This window comes from Rhinolophus sinicus, chromosome 11 (assembly GCF_057876585.1).
Source record: "Rhinolophus sinicus isolate RSI-liver-muscle chromosome 11, RSI-T2T, whole genome shotgun sequence".
NCBI classification, from domain to species: domain Eukaryota; kingdom Metazoa; phylum Chordata; class Mammalia; order Chiroptera; family Rhinolophidae; genus Rhinolophus; species Rhinolophus sinicus.
Window position 1 is genome coordinate 13,595,257 of NC_142511.1, and position 14,596 is coordinate 13,609,852.

A 14,596-nucleotide genomic window follows, 5' to 3' on the forward strand; every position below is an offset into this window, starting at 1 on the left:
GGAACTCTTCCAAATTCATTTTATGAGGCCAGCATTACCCTGATAGCAAAACCAGACACATGGATGCCACAAGAAAGAAAATTACAGGCCAATATTCCTGATGAACAAGATGTTGAGAATTTAATAATACATTAAAAGGATCATACACCATGATCAATTGGGATTTATTCCAGGGAAGCAAGGCTGGTTCAACATCTGAAAACCAGTCACTGTTATACACCACATTAACAAATGAAGGATAAAAATCATATGATCATCTTAATAGATGCAGAAAAGCATTTGACAAAATTCAACATTCATTTATGACAAAACTCTCAACAAAGTAAGTAAAGAGGGAATGTATCTCAACATAATAAAGGCCATACATGACAAGCCAACAACTACCAGCATACTAAGTGGTGAAAAGCTAAAAGCTTTTCCTCTAAGATCAGGAACAAGACAAGGATGCCCACTCAGATAATTATCACACACACACACACACACACACAGGACAGAAAGAAATACAGATTGAAAAGACTTAGGAGACACACTAAGCAATTGAAATAGTCTTTGTCTCGATTCTGATTTGATTTTTTTTAAAAAACTGAGATAATTAGTTATATCTGAACATTTGATTTTAAAAAATTAATTTTTTAGGTGTGATACTGTATCATGATTTTATTTTTAAAAAGTCCTTATCTTTTAGAGATCCGACTGAAATATTTACAGATGAAATTACCTATCTGTGATATGTTTCATAATAATGAAGACTGAGATGGCAGCATGAAATACGAGGGAAAGTGCATGGAGAGAGTTATAAGACTGAGCATGAGCTGATAATTTTTGAAGTGAGTGATAGATACAAAGGGATTCATTTATCATCCTCTCTACTTTTAAAAGTATTAGAAATTTTTCCACAAAATAATTTACCTTGGATCTTTAATTTTTTTATATTAAAACATTCTGCGACATAATATTTATATACATTTTCTAAGAAAAGTTACTGTACAAATCTGATAAAGCTGGATTCCAAAAAAGCTTCATTACTTACCAGTGGCTCCAAAGGCATCTAGACATTCCAAAGGTTTTCGTTCCTCAGCCAAAGCAGCCAATGTACAGAATATTAGCTGCCTAGAAGAAAGTATAATGATCTGAAATAATTTTACTTACCATGGCTTTATCATTATAGATTTTATTTTATTTAAGAATAGTGAGAACTGGGGTTCCTATTTACTGTACAAACTATTTTGAAAAGAAGCCTAATACCATATTCCCTACTTTATAGTATCAGAACCAAAATTTGTGAAATTAAACTATGAATCTGATTGGGTTCCGTTAACAAGCATGCACTATGAATAATAATTTTATAAATAAATTTTATAAATAAAAGTTTTGTAAATAAAACTTGCTTCCAAAAGCACCGTTCATTATTTACATAAAGTTACGCCTACTTTACTCTCTGAGAAAGAAATTGGTTTGGTAGAAAAAAGAAAATAATCATTCTAAGAAAATGCTAAAATAGGTGATTTTCATTCTGTACCTAGTTTTAAACTTCAATACATTAGAACATTAAGAGAGGGTACATTTGTAATGATTTGAAACATCCCATAATCCTTTTCTCAATTTATCTTACCGATTTAGTTTCATTTTGGGATTAAAATAGGAATCTGTTTTCTGAGGGACAGAATAGTTAGGACAAACTTGTACATCTGTTTCTGCCTCTTTCAAAATTTCATTAGGTGGTTTAGCAGCAGAAGCTAAGATAAGAAAAAAAAAAAAGATTTCCAGTGAAATACAAAATAATTTTAAATATCTAAAGCAATGTACATTAAAAAAATAACTTTCCATTGTAATAATTTATATTAATGGTAATCAGTTTGGTATATGTAAGAAAACCATAACTGATATATTCCACAATGTCTCTGGAAAAGAGCAGCACTCAGTTAAGTAGTGAATTAAAGTTTATTAACTTAAACTAGCACACATCAATACATTGATATATCATACCTAGTTAAAAACAATCAACCTAATATAACACAAAATCCTAAAATACCTTTATTACTTATCAAGCATGACATTGTGTTTACAGAGGCTGGCTGCTAAATATATGTTATTGTGGTATAATTGTTAGAAAATTAGTATCTCTGTATGGCTTACATTTCATTAGTCATTATGGATGACTAAGAATTATTCTATTTCCTGAATATGCTAGATTTCAGAACACGTTCTCATAATTATGATTTTAAATCACAAATTACATTCCAATGGCTATAAACTAATGGAAAAAAGAGGATTCTACATTAAATATTTATTAGAATAATTTAGCAATAAACCCAAATGAAATACTGATGTATTTGTGTGTGTAGTTTTATATATTTAAGAAATGAAACATACATAATATGTGTGGGTAAAGATAACAGAGTATGTTTGGATTTCTTGACTGTATTACAATCAGAATGTTAACTACATGGCATATTTCTCTTTTTACAATACTAAAAAATAGTAAGCTTTCCCAGTGTTGTGTTTTATATTACAATCAGAATGTTAACTACATGGTATATTTCCCTTTTTACAATGCCAAATAATAGTAAATTTTCCCAATGTTGTGTTATATATCCTTCTATAGCCACCAGAGTAGCATGTCACATATCTCGTAAAATCAGCCTTGCTCAAATCAGATTCTGTGAGAAAATTAAGCTCTATAGAAAATTATTTCAGTGGCTATATTTTTTTACTTCTTAAAAGAAAGGTACATAGTACCATTCTAGATGTATAGGAAAGAAATTCATTACATACAATGGATGCTTTAGGGCATGAGGGCATAATTCTTGAGAAGGGCTACCTCAGTAATAATAAACTATTAATAACTTGGTATCTATCACTCAGGAAAAGAAATGGTCTTTGTGTCACTTTATCTCCTTTTTCTAGGGTTTTGCAATAATAAATATAACACAGTTATCGGTGCAGGAGCCATCATTAGTAATACAACCCTATATATAATCTTTCATTAAGATACCTGTATTTACTTCAGCATCAATTGCTTTTTTTCTGCCCATTTATTAACTATGTGTTAATTGAGGGCTGTTACATGTTCTTGGGAGCCTCATAGAAAGAAACTAAATCTGAAGTAATGGATTAGTACGTAGTTAACTAAATAATTTGGTTAAGTCACTATCTTTTATCTCTCTGATGTCTGAAAAGAATAACTGGACTATTGTTTAAGCATTTACTTAGTAACATGTTAATAAGATTGCTCAACTTACCAGCAATATACCTTGATTTAGTCTCTCCTTTATTCACATGGCGCCTAACATGTCCTAGCATATCGGTCCTTCTGGTGATTGTTGCTGAACAAATGATACAATGATAATGGGCGCCCATTTTACTGGATATCTATCAAACAGAGTATTTAATTTAAATACATAAATAAGTGATTACAACAATAAAATAGAAGTTTATTTAAGGTTGCAAATTTAAGTATGTTAGTGTGTCTGGTTTAAAGGTATAGGAGATAGTATTAATTTTGCTATGTGACTTTGAACGGATCTTTACTTCCTTATCTATATTTACTTATGCTATTTAATCTTACTTTACAATAGGCTACAACTTTAATTTCTTAGATCTTTCCATTCATTCTAATCAGCAAATAACTATCCTATTTTCTATAAGCAGCACTTACAAATGGTATATATTAGCAGCGGTGTGCTGGTAGTTGTTTTACTTGGCTCTCCAGGGAAATAAAATCCTGATTTGTAATGTTTGCAGCTTTCTGTAGTATATATTTCGAAAAGAAATACTCTATAATTTCAAGCTACAACTGTGACACATTTCAAACTACCAATGTGACATCAATCTGAGAAAAGATGTTCAATATCATATGAGAGAGCATTACCTCCATGTAGAGTTACATAAATAATTGTAAGAGCACAGACAATATAAACATGTAGTAAAATAATTAGGAAGTAGTGAGTTTTGAGTATTCATTACCTTTTAATATAATTTATTCACTTTTAAGTTTATATAATTTAATTTTTAATGATGGCCACGTTTAACAACCAGCTTTCAAGATTTCTGGAAATTTGAGCTTGTTCCACTATACCACTGAATGCTAGAGACATAAAGAAAAGTCTGTTTTTCGAAGTAAAAAATTCTCACTTTCTAATTTCTCATTTAGCTGAGAACCTCACTTGGGATCCTCCAGCAAGTAGAGCATATCCAGGGTTCCTTATGGTACTGAGGTTATCATATTCAAAATATCTTCGAAAGGGTTGATAGACCAAGCACTGTCCTGACAATTGTTTAAGAAATGTTTTTTTCCCCCAGCACTTTACTCTTTTTTAGTGACCCGAAAAAAAAATATTTAATGAGGACTCATTAAACTAATATGTATTCAGTATAGTGTCACTAAGAATTTTATAATTTGTATTCCCCAAAGATCAAATTTATCCTAAAAATGAACATATGTACTTTTTAAAAAGTTACCAAAGATTTCAGAAAATTTGAGTCTGTCCTTTGACAAATTAAAAGAGCATAGGAAAGATGAGAAGATGAGTATGAATTGACACATACTAAGTATTTACTAAATCACAGAAATTGAAGGCTCTTATTCCATGATCAAAATATATCTTAACAGAAAAAAAATTACTTTCTATTTAAATTCTCCATTCTAAAATTAGTAAATAAGTTAATTTTCCTTCCAAGATAGCAATTTATGTGACTGAAATTAAAAAGTATAAAATGGAAAAATTCAATACAGGCAGTCTTTTTTCCATATATTTCTTTTTTTTTTTCTATGATAATCTGAAAGCACTCAGATACAAAATCTTAAAGTAAACCTTATTGCTGAATATGCACATTTTAGTCTTAAAGTATTTCCTCTAAGGATGGCTAAATTTAAAAATAATCTAACATCTGATACCTGTTCTCCGATAATGTTTGGTTTTACTGGTCGACAAGGTAGGTGACAGATGCACATCCTGTAACCTAGAAAGAAGAATGGCTGGTTCATTGAATATTCAATTATCACTGAAAATTATTAGCAAATTTTATTTGCTAACTAGGATTATTCTTATATTTGTAGTGTCATAATTAATTTATTTGAATGAGACTGCCTTAGTTTACTTGTTATATATGATATAGCATAAAAACAAACATAGGGGATCCAGGTTTGAATTCTGGTTTTGTCAAAACTATCTGTATGATCTTGGATTAGCTATTCTGCTCCTTTGGAACTCACTTTGATCATCTATTCTCTGCCATCTTGACTTTTTTTCCTTCAGCTTTGCCTTATGCTACATTTGCCACTACACAGCCTCCTCATTTATGATACGGCACCTCCTTAGTTCTCGTCTCATCCTTCTGAACCATCTTTACAGATCCTCTTCCCTCTCTCACCCTCTAAAATATCAGTTTTCTGTACGCTTGATGTGCTCCATGAGATTTTTCTCATTTTCTTGGTAACATTAATGTGTTTCATGATTGCAGCTATCTCCCCTGTGGAAGGAATCCCAGATTATAACTCTAGTTACCAACTCCTTCCCGAGGGCCAGATCTCTCTCCCTAATTGCCTATTGAGGATAAGTGACTGGTTATTGGGTCAGCATTTCAAAATCTACTTGTCAAGGAATAAATTTATCATTTTCTTTTGAGTCAGGTCTCTTTTCCACTTTTTAAAAATGAATGATAATGCTTTCCAGTTGCTGCTAACTCAAAAACTGTAAGATTATCTCCAATCTTTTCTTTTCATACCTTATATTCAACCATTTCTCTTACTTGTATATGTTGAAGTGTCCCAGGACCAGACCTTGGACGACTTCTTTTTCCTTATGGTTATCCCATCCAATCTTACGGCTTAAACGCCGTCTAGATCCTGACAACTCCCGAATGTCTATGTCTAGCCCAAACCTTTCCCCCAAACTCCAGATTCATACAACCTACAGGCTACTTGACGACTCCATCAGACTCATCTGAACCTTTCCTAAATCTGAGGTCCTGGCCATCTTCCCCATTATCTGGTCCTAATGTTCTCTTCTCCAGCTCAGTAAAGGACAACTATTTTTTCAGTTGCTCAAGTCTCAAACCCAAGAAGCTTCTTGCCTTTCTTTTCCTCACACCTCACTGTATTCCTTCAGATCTTGTTGTTTCTCTCTTCAACATATTTGCCAAATACTCTTTGAAGCCTTCTCACTAAAAATCCTATGATATTCACCATCTACCAGATCACTACCATGTGAAAGGACTCAACAACCTAATGTACATGAGAAAGTAGAGATACCATGAATCAAGAGAAGAGAATAACTTGGAGGAAAGAGACAAAACCTAAATAAAGACTACAAAAGAGACCATCTTAATTAAGATGAAATCTTTCTTTTTTTCGTAAGAAGTCAATATGGTTAAATATACTATACAAAAAGGATGACTTCTGAGTTAGTCTAATTTCCTTTTTCTGAAGTAACTAGTATCAGTACTACTAAGAAAATAGTTCTGGCTTCTTTTCTGGATGTCTCACACTGGCTATTTCATCCAGTTTGGTTGAAACTCCAGGTAACTACATTTAACAATATCTATGCTCACATAATCATATCCAAATATAAGCATACACATATTTAAGATTGACTTGAGGATTTTATTGGGGGGTACTTTTTGTTTTAATCCAAATGGAATATTATAAAATCTTCCCTATATATTACTGTTTTCATTAGTAGTTTACCATGGAAATCCTTCCAACTAAATTGGCATAGATCTAATGTACTCTTTTTAATGGCTACATAATATTTCATGGTGTGTACCACAATCTATTCAACCATCCTTCTTTTATTTTAGTTCCACGTTTTTGTCACTAAGTACCACGCTGCAATGAATATTCTTGTGTGTCTATCCTCGTCTTTTGATTCTTTTACTCCCAGAAGAAGTGCCTGGTGGATATGTGTTGTGTACTTACAATTTTTAAATGTTGCCAGACCTCTTTCCAAAAATGCTGTAATAATTCACATAATTCACTATCTCAGAATATAATAATTTACTAACTATACGAAGTCTTTTAATTTGATAGGATCTTGGTTTTTGTCCCTCAACTTTAATCATTTTTTTATATGACTCTTCTTGCTTACTCCCCCAAATTGTGTCTTTTTTGTCATTATTATAATTGGTATATTTTTCTAATTTCCATTTATCTAGAGTGAAGGAAGGCTATGATTTTGATTATTTATCATATATCCTGTCTCTGTTCTGAATACTCTTACTAACTCTAGGTTTTTTTAAGCCATCAAGAGAAAAAACAGATGTTATCTTCTCTTTTCCAATATTCATACTGATTGTTTTTTACTTTCTACATTTATTGTATTTACTTTCTACATATTATGTGTTACTACATTTATTATACCTTCAACAATATGTGTAAAATGGTAGTTCTTATATAGAAAAAAAGTATAAATCATTAAAATATCATTCAATAAGTAATGTGGACCTCCAGGACAAGCAGAGTAGGCAGTACAGAACAGATACTTAATAAATGTTTGCCTAACTGAACTAATTGTGTCACATATAGCTATTACCTGGAAAGCTCATGGTCTTTTATTAACAAACACATTAAAAGAGGGGCATTAATCCCTCATCATTTTCAACTGAAAATACTTGATTAAGTTCACAATAAAATTCCCAAACTGGTATCAAATCTTGACTTTAATTACATCTATTTTAGGCAAGCACAAAAATACTAACCTTCAAATTCAACTGAGACCTTCCAGTGTAAATTTTGAAGGTGACGACGAAGCTTATGGCTATTACAAGCTCTGAATTTTTCCTTAGGGCATAATGGACAAGACTGTTTGTTTCCTGATAAAGAAAAAAGGACCAATAAAGCATAGAATAAACTAGGTATTAATGCCTAGATTCAGCTACAGAAGATGTCACAGGAGACCCCCCCCAACCCCACCCTCCCTTCTTAGATAATGTCTTTAACATTAGGGAGAAGTCGTTCCTTCCTCAGCAGATAATTAATAATAATTGTTTTAGCACACAGTCAGTGATTAATTTTTACCCTAAGACTCCCCTCTCTGTGGCTAGCTGATAATCTTGTTGCCATTGGGAACAGAAAGGATGAGTAAGTGATGAACCATATGATATCCCTCCAGCTAAAATGTCTGGCAGAAAGAGTGTCACTCTTGTAAACTAAATATAGTGTGAGTTAGGTGCCCCTTTTGCCTTTCACTGGTTGAGTCAGGGCAACGTTCTGTCCGGGTGGCACTCGGTCAGCAGGAGTAAACTCGGGAAGGACTCGCCAGCCCCCCTGGTTGAACAATAGCTGACCCGCGGGTGGAACGCATAAATAGGATCACGTAGGTTGCCCTGTGGCCACAGTCACCTCATGTACATTGTGAAACTGCTGAAATCATGTCCCCTGCCTTCTACCCTAGATAATTACCCTGAAACTTGTGATTCATTGTCCCCATGCTTGCTGATTGTAATCGCTATGGCCTAGCATTCTTTCCAGACTGGTTATCTACTGGGAAAAAACCCTAGTTTTTTACCCGGGGGGAGCCCTAGCTGGAACGGACACACCTGAAGCCAAGACGCTGTCGGGGTTCCCCAGCGCCTTGGAAACACTCTTCGGGGGGTGAGAACTCGCTGTTGCTCTTTGCCTTACTTTGCTTCCTGCTGTCTATCTTACTTATTGCCTCACTTACTAAATAGTGTGTTGCTGCCTCCACTCCGTCTCAGTGTGCATGGTGAATGCATATTCGACACCCAAATTCTGTGGCCACGTAGCCCCTTGCTGTTACAACTCTGTACTTTGGAAAGGGGAAAAGGCAGCAGTTGTCACTCACAGAGGGGCAGGGGCTGGGCAGAGAGCACACGAATCTGCCGTGGTATTCCACTATGGCCGCAACAAAAACAGTTAATATGTGGAGTCAGATAAATGGAAGAAGGCATTCAAAGCAATGGAAGGAATGTAATAAAATTGCTATTCTGAGACTGAGGGCATGGTTAGATAACCACTATGTCTTATTACTTAATTTGTGTATTCTTCCCTATTATAGTAACGTGTTCTCAAAAAGATTATAGATCATCTAAATAAAAGTCTAATTTAATTAGAAACGTAATGTATTTCAAATAAAAACTTTGATAGTACACAAAACAATTAAAATCTCAAATTCAGGTTTAAAGTAATAAAAATATATAGAAGTAATCCACAACTCAATAAATTTTAATCCAACAAATATCTTTCACATGTAACACACTGCAAGTGTAGGCATAATTTATTTTTTATATTCTCTGCCTACTTCAATAGACCACGAGGTGATCTTGATGGAATCCAAGCACCAAGGATGGCAGAGCAGAAAGAGAGGAGCTTGGGGCACTGACAGCATCATGGACCTCTTGTGCCAGCCCTATATTGCCTGCCTGCCTTGGGACTTATTTTATGTGAGAGAATACAAGCCTCCATCGTATTTAATACACTGCTTTTTGGTATTTTTGTTATTCATAGCCGAATACAATTCCTAACTTACAAAATACATAGCCCTTATCTATCCATGAGACTAATTTCCTGGAGGAGTGAAATGACTAGTATCCACAGCACCTTTGCATATAGACTATCAATTTCCTGACTACAGAAATTTATTTTGCTACTGCTCTTGTTCAGTGGAATACACAACTCTATTCTCAGCAAACTTTTCATGAGTTGAAACATGACAAGCCATTAGAAATGAAGAAAACACAAACAACAAAAAAACCTCCGAACATGGAAATACCTGCATCAAGATTATCTGAGTTCAGTGAACTGGCCGAGTCGAAGTCCGCTTCCGTTACAAAAGCCAACTTCTCTAGATCAGCAAGCTGCCTTTGAATTGAGATGTGTCTCCCTGAAAGGAAATTTTAAGAGTTAGATTATGCTTTAACAATCTGTAATCCAGTTCCATTTTTATTTACGTCACATAATTTTACAGTTTTATTGCCTGTAGCATAACGCTCTGGTACCTACATGGAGAATACTGCTAGAACTCAGTTTATAAAATGACAAGTGTGGCTCAGAATGCAGAACGTTGGGAGAAAAAAACTCTATTGTGGAACTTGACAGCTTTAAAATTTACCTAATTATTCAATATAATTCTACAAAAAAGAATGTTTCTACTCTGTACAAAACATTGAAATAAGAAACATAAGCCACGTTTCCTATCTTCAAAGAACTATCAATCAGGTAGGAGAGATTAACTACTAACACAAGGCAGGGTGAAATGAATACTAGGGTTAAAGGTAATATAATGCTGGCACGCAAAGGGAGGGGTAATTAATTCCGTCAGGTGCCTCTGGGGATGTCTTCACTGCTGAAGAAGTGGCATTTGACTTGAGACTTAAGGTATGAATAGAATTTCAGTACGTAGAGATTTGGTGGCTGGCCTTATAAACTTCTGTAACCTTATGAACAAAGGTCTGTGGTATAAAAAAACACCCCTGGTTGGATAGATGGAGTTGGTAGAAAAATATGCAGCCAAAAATGTAGTATAGATCATGGAAGGCATAAATTCTATGCAAGTTAGTTTGGCCTTTATTCTTCAGGCAATGCTAAGTCTTTGCAGGTTTTTGAGGAAGTGAATATGATTTGAATGTGTTTCAGGAGGTTATTTCTGGCTGTAGAACCAAGGATCAATAATTGAGGTGAGAAATTAGTAATAGAAAGGTAAAGGAGAATAGGTTTCAAAAAAAAAAAAAAAAGGCAAAGAATTGGGATGTGATGTAAAGTATGGGAGAAGAGTAAACGCAAGAATGAGTCCAAGATTTTGAGTTGAGAATAATGGAACAGAGAGCAATGAAGAAAGAGAAATGGAACAATGAAGAAAGAGAAAAACATTTTTGGCAGAAAGAAAGAAGAATGGAAAAAAAGGCATTTAGCTTTTGACATAGTATGTTTGATGTAGTTCTTGTATTCATGCACTAAAGTCCAGTAGGCAGTTGAATTGTTTTTAAAGCTCAGGAGGGATCTAAATAGACACAATCATAAATACATATGTTAGGTGAAACTATGAGCATGACGAAGAAAACCTAAGGAAAAAAATGTTGTAAAAAAGAGAAGTAAAAAGCCAAAACCCAGTCCCAGTAAAACATTTTCGGGTTTCTCAACTATTACCTTCTCGGTTCACTCCCCGTTCCTTTGTTTACCCTTGTGTATAATTTGTGTTCTTGTTTGGCTCCCCTGGAAATAAGCAGTAAAAAGGCAGGGGCTAGACTTTATTCATCTTTGTAATGGCTAAGTGCCTATTACAGTAACTTGCGCATAGCAGGCACTAAAGTTTGTTAAATAATTTTGAAAAATCGTTAGTCTTTTTGGATGAACAGCACACTGAGTCAATAATTTTGGAATTGAATTCAGTACTATCAGACATTCCTGCTCAAATTTATGAAAATGCAATTTTTACCTTAGTTTTTAGAAAAATGAAGAGCAACACATTTAACTCGGGTATTACTCCAATGACTAACAAGCTATAATTCTTAATAAACTGGCAAATTTTTTCCCCATCTTACTTGCAAGGTCATACAGTACTATTCAGGCAATGAATTTATGTGTACCTATTTAATTTGTAATCACAAAAGCATTTGGCTTCCATAGTTCAAAGATCTGTATGCGTATGTGAAACAAGATATATAGTATTATATAAAGACATGCTTATTGAAATCATTCTAACTACTAAGTAGGACAAAATAAGAGAAAGGAACATGTAAGTCAGAATAGAAAACAAAAAAATCCTGTGGTCCACTGTGAATACAACTCCCAAAGATCTGTCTAAAGATTCATGATATGCTTACGTACACCTCCAAAATCACTTTCTGGCTCAAGATAGTGATAGCACACAATCTGTACTTAAATCACTCAACCTTTTTGTAACACACTAATAATCCATAAGTCAACAGGCAAACCTCTTATTAAATCAGATGAGTCCAAAACGCTAGGTTCTTTTACAATTTCTTCTATTACTGTTTCCTCAATTTTCAATTCTATTTCAGATATGACATCTTCATCTTGCCTAGTTCAGACCGATTTCGAAGGATTAACTAGACCGTCTAAAAATAATTTTTAAAATGTGATTAATATATTATTTCTAATGCATTTCAGATTTCGCAATCATTACATATGTGTCCCAGTAATGCATTTTCAGGTTTCCCCAACATAGCACATTCTCCAAATTACATACTTGTAAATTTTAGAATATACAAATAAATGGTCCCAAACTGTGTTTAACATATTCTTGATGGTAAGGAGTAGAGAAAGCATGCATTCCCTAAAGCTGCTAAACCACTTCTGATTAATATAAACAGATCCAAGCTAGAGGTGAGGTAGGGAGGGTAACTTACTCAAGAGTATACCTCCTCTACCTGCCATTGTAGTAGTTGTGGGTGAAGAAATAACTGGCCTTATTTTGCACCTACTAGCTCTGATCTTACACGATGAAGAGGGGCCTACCTAAGGCATGCTAACTTTGTCTTTTCTGTGATCAGCCTTACTCTTAAATCTACAATCGTGTATTGTTTTAAAATTGCAAAGTAATTCTATTAGAGTAACGATCCAAGTCTTTTACAACATTAAACTCACAACTGGCCTAGAAGTAGGAAAGACAATGAATTTAAGATATTTTGTTATAATTTTGAAAGAACATAAGGATCAATTTATCGATCAAAAAATTAAAAAAAACCTTTCAGACCTTACATTTAAAACGTTCAGGAGATTCTTAAGAACATTTATATTCCATTAATCTTTTAAAGTCCTTTATGGTCCCATAAATCACCACTTAGAAAACATGCAAGCACATTCAGCACAATAATATGGGCTATCAATTTTCAACAGTTGACTTCTGATGGAATGGAGTACAAAACTCAATTGGTATCACGTCTGAGGGGAGACATCCAAGACTCTTTACCTAACTACTCATCAGCCTCAAATTCTTGTTGGAAGCAAGCTGTTATAGAAAATGAAATAATGAGAAAAACCCATCTCTTTGAATATGTCCAGGCATAAAAACTAATTGCCAGCAATGGTTTCTAAATCTTGACAGCTAGGAGCTACTACAGTAAACACGTTGCCTTGGTTACTATGTCACATTTTAAAGGACTTACTGAATGAACCATGGCAGACGGGGCTGAGGGAAACTACCAAATTAGGTGTAATTTCCTATTTTTGTACCGGAAAAAGACCCCCTTTGACGAAGAAGCTCTCAACCTTATTTTGCAGCACCCCTGGCCTCCCCATAACCTTCATCGTGATGTCCTCGAGATTTGTGGAGACGCTTTCTTCCATTTTGTCCCCGTTTTCCGCGCTACACGGGTCCCTCCTTCCTCCCCCGTTTCCCTAAACCTGCCTTTCCCCATAAAAAGCCATCCCAGTGCAGAAGGGCCTCCCCAGCAAGGCGCACTTTTCTCGGTTCTCCTGCAGCAGAAAGATCTGGGCCTCCTGCACTTACTGCTTTCAGCCTCGTCAGGGGCACAGGCTAGGGACCGGGACGGGGCCGGAGCCGGAGCCAGGGCAGGGGCTGGGGTTGGAGCCGAGTCCGGGGCCGGGGCCGTATCCGGGGCCGGAGCTGGGACCCGAGCTGAGTCCGGGGCCGGGGTCGGGACCTGGACCTGGGCCACCTCCACCTTCTCCTTCTCCTGGGGTAGCAGCTCCTCCTCCGCCATATTCTCCATAGTTACCGCCTCTGTGCCAGGCCCGCCCCGGGACCCAGGAGGGCTCACGGCGGGGTCAGAGAACTGGCGTGAGTTCCCAGAGGGCTGGATCCAAGGAGTGGGAAAGCAAATGAGGGGACGGGATGCGTGCAACAGACAAGAGATGAAGGACCAGTGAACAAATCCTGTCCGCAGAAAAATAAAAAGCCAGAGGCAGCGATTCGCGGTCCCATCGGTTTCCCTTTCCCGGAGGCATTACGACGCCACCACAGACTGCGCAGAAGCATATTGGGGACAGCGACCAATGAGAGACGGAGTTCCGCTTCCACCGTGTGTCTCCGTTTCAGCCGTCAACCTCCAAACGGAATCAAGACTACAATGCCCAGGGTGCACCGCGTCGCCGGGGGGCGGAGCCGAGTTCCAGGCCTTGGGAAAAAGTAAATGCAAAGCAAAACAAACGCTCCGCAGCGTTCGAGTGAGTGGTAGGCTGGAGCCGAGCGCAGAACTACATTTCCCAGCGGGCTCGGGGTTCAGGGGTCCCATTCCCTTGGCCGGGCCTCCGGAGTCGCCACCGTCGCGGGGCTGTTAAGGTAGGGGCTTGGGGGGGGCTCGTTGACGTTTTGCTGGGCAGGCTCCCCCTCTCATTCTGGGAGCCTCACCTGGAGGCCGGCCGGACTGAGGACTCCGGGCCACTCGAGCTTGAGGCTGGCGACTCTGTGGGCGGACCTGAGGTCGAGCCGGTTCAGTGTAGGGTGTGGTGCTGGCCCGGCCCTGCCTCTGGGGCTGCCCCTCGGTCAGGGTAAAAGTCCGGTCATTTCCCGCAGAGCCGGTGGGCTCGGGCGGTTTACGAGCCGCTGATGAGCTTGCCTGTCAGTCCGGTTGACTGGAGTTGGGATCAGCTCATGATTTCGCACCCTCACCCACACCGTGACCCGAACACTCTTTTCCTTTATTTTTTGTTGTA

At 36.7% G+C, this 14,596-nt stretch overlaps 2 protein-coding genes across 7 annotated transcripts in view; one reads left to right on the plus strand and one right to left on the minus strand.

The window, feature by feature from the left end:
• TRMT1L (tRNA methyltransferase 1L) overlaps positions 1 to 13,909 on the minus strand; it is a 30,565-nt gene extending 16,656 nt beyond the window's left edge. Inside the window, exons 1-7 of one of the 3 annotated variants that reach the window (XM_019738089.3) lie at positions 13,431 to 13,909; positions 9,732 to 9,842; positions 7,699 to 7,812; positions 4,898 to 4,962; positions 3,243 to 3,372; positions 1,613 to 1,736; positions 1,031 to 1,110 (exon numbers count right to left, since the gene is read on the minus strand). In XM_019738089.3, coding sequence (XP_019593648.3) covers positions 1,031 to 1,110; positions 1,613 to 1,736; positions 3,243 to 3,372; positions 4,898 to 4,962; positions 7,699 to 7,812; positions 9,732 to 9,842; positions 13,431 to 13,653 — 847 coding nt within the window. In that variant the 5' untranslated portion in view covers positions 13,654 to 13,909. Of the gene's footprint in view, positions 1 to 1,030; positions 1,111 to 1,612; positions 1,737 to 3,242; positions 3,373 to 4,897; positions 4,963 to 7,698; positions 7,813 to 9,731; positions 9,843 to 11,892; positions 12,037 to 13,430 lie in introns of those variants that run through there. The other 2 variants (XM_019738090.3, XM_074322405.2) reach the window with 2 other exon arrangements.
• Positions 13,910 to 14,081: 172 nt separating this feature from the next.
• Positions 14,082 to 14,596, plus strand: part of SWT1 (SWT1 RNA endoribonuclease homolog) — a 74,293-nt gene continuing 73,778 nt past the window's right edge. For all 4 annotated transcript variants that reach the window (XR_012492946.2, XM_019738097.3, XM_088801630.1 and 1 more), the window contains exon 1: positions 14,082 to 14,222. The gene's annotated coding sequence lies outside the window, so the exon portion shown is untranslated. The remainder of the gene's footprint in view (positions 14,223 to 14,596) is intronic.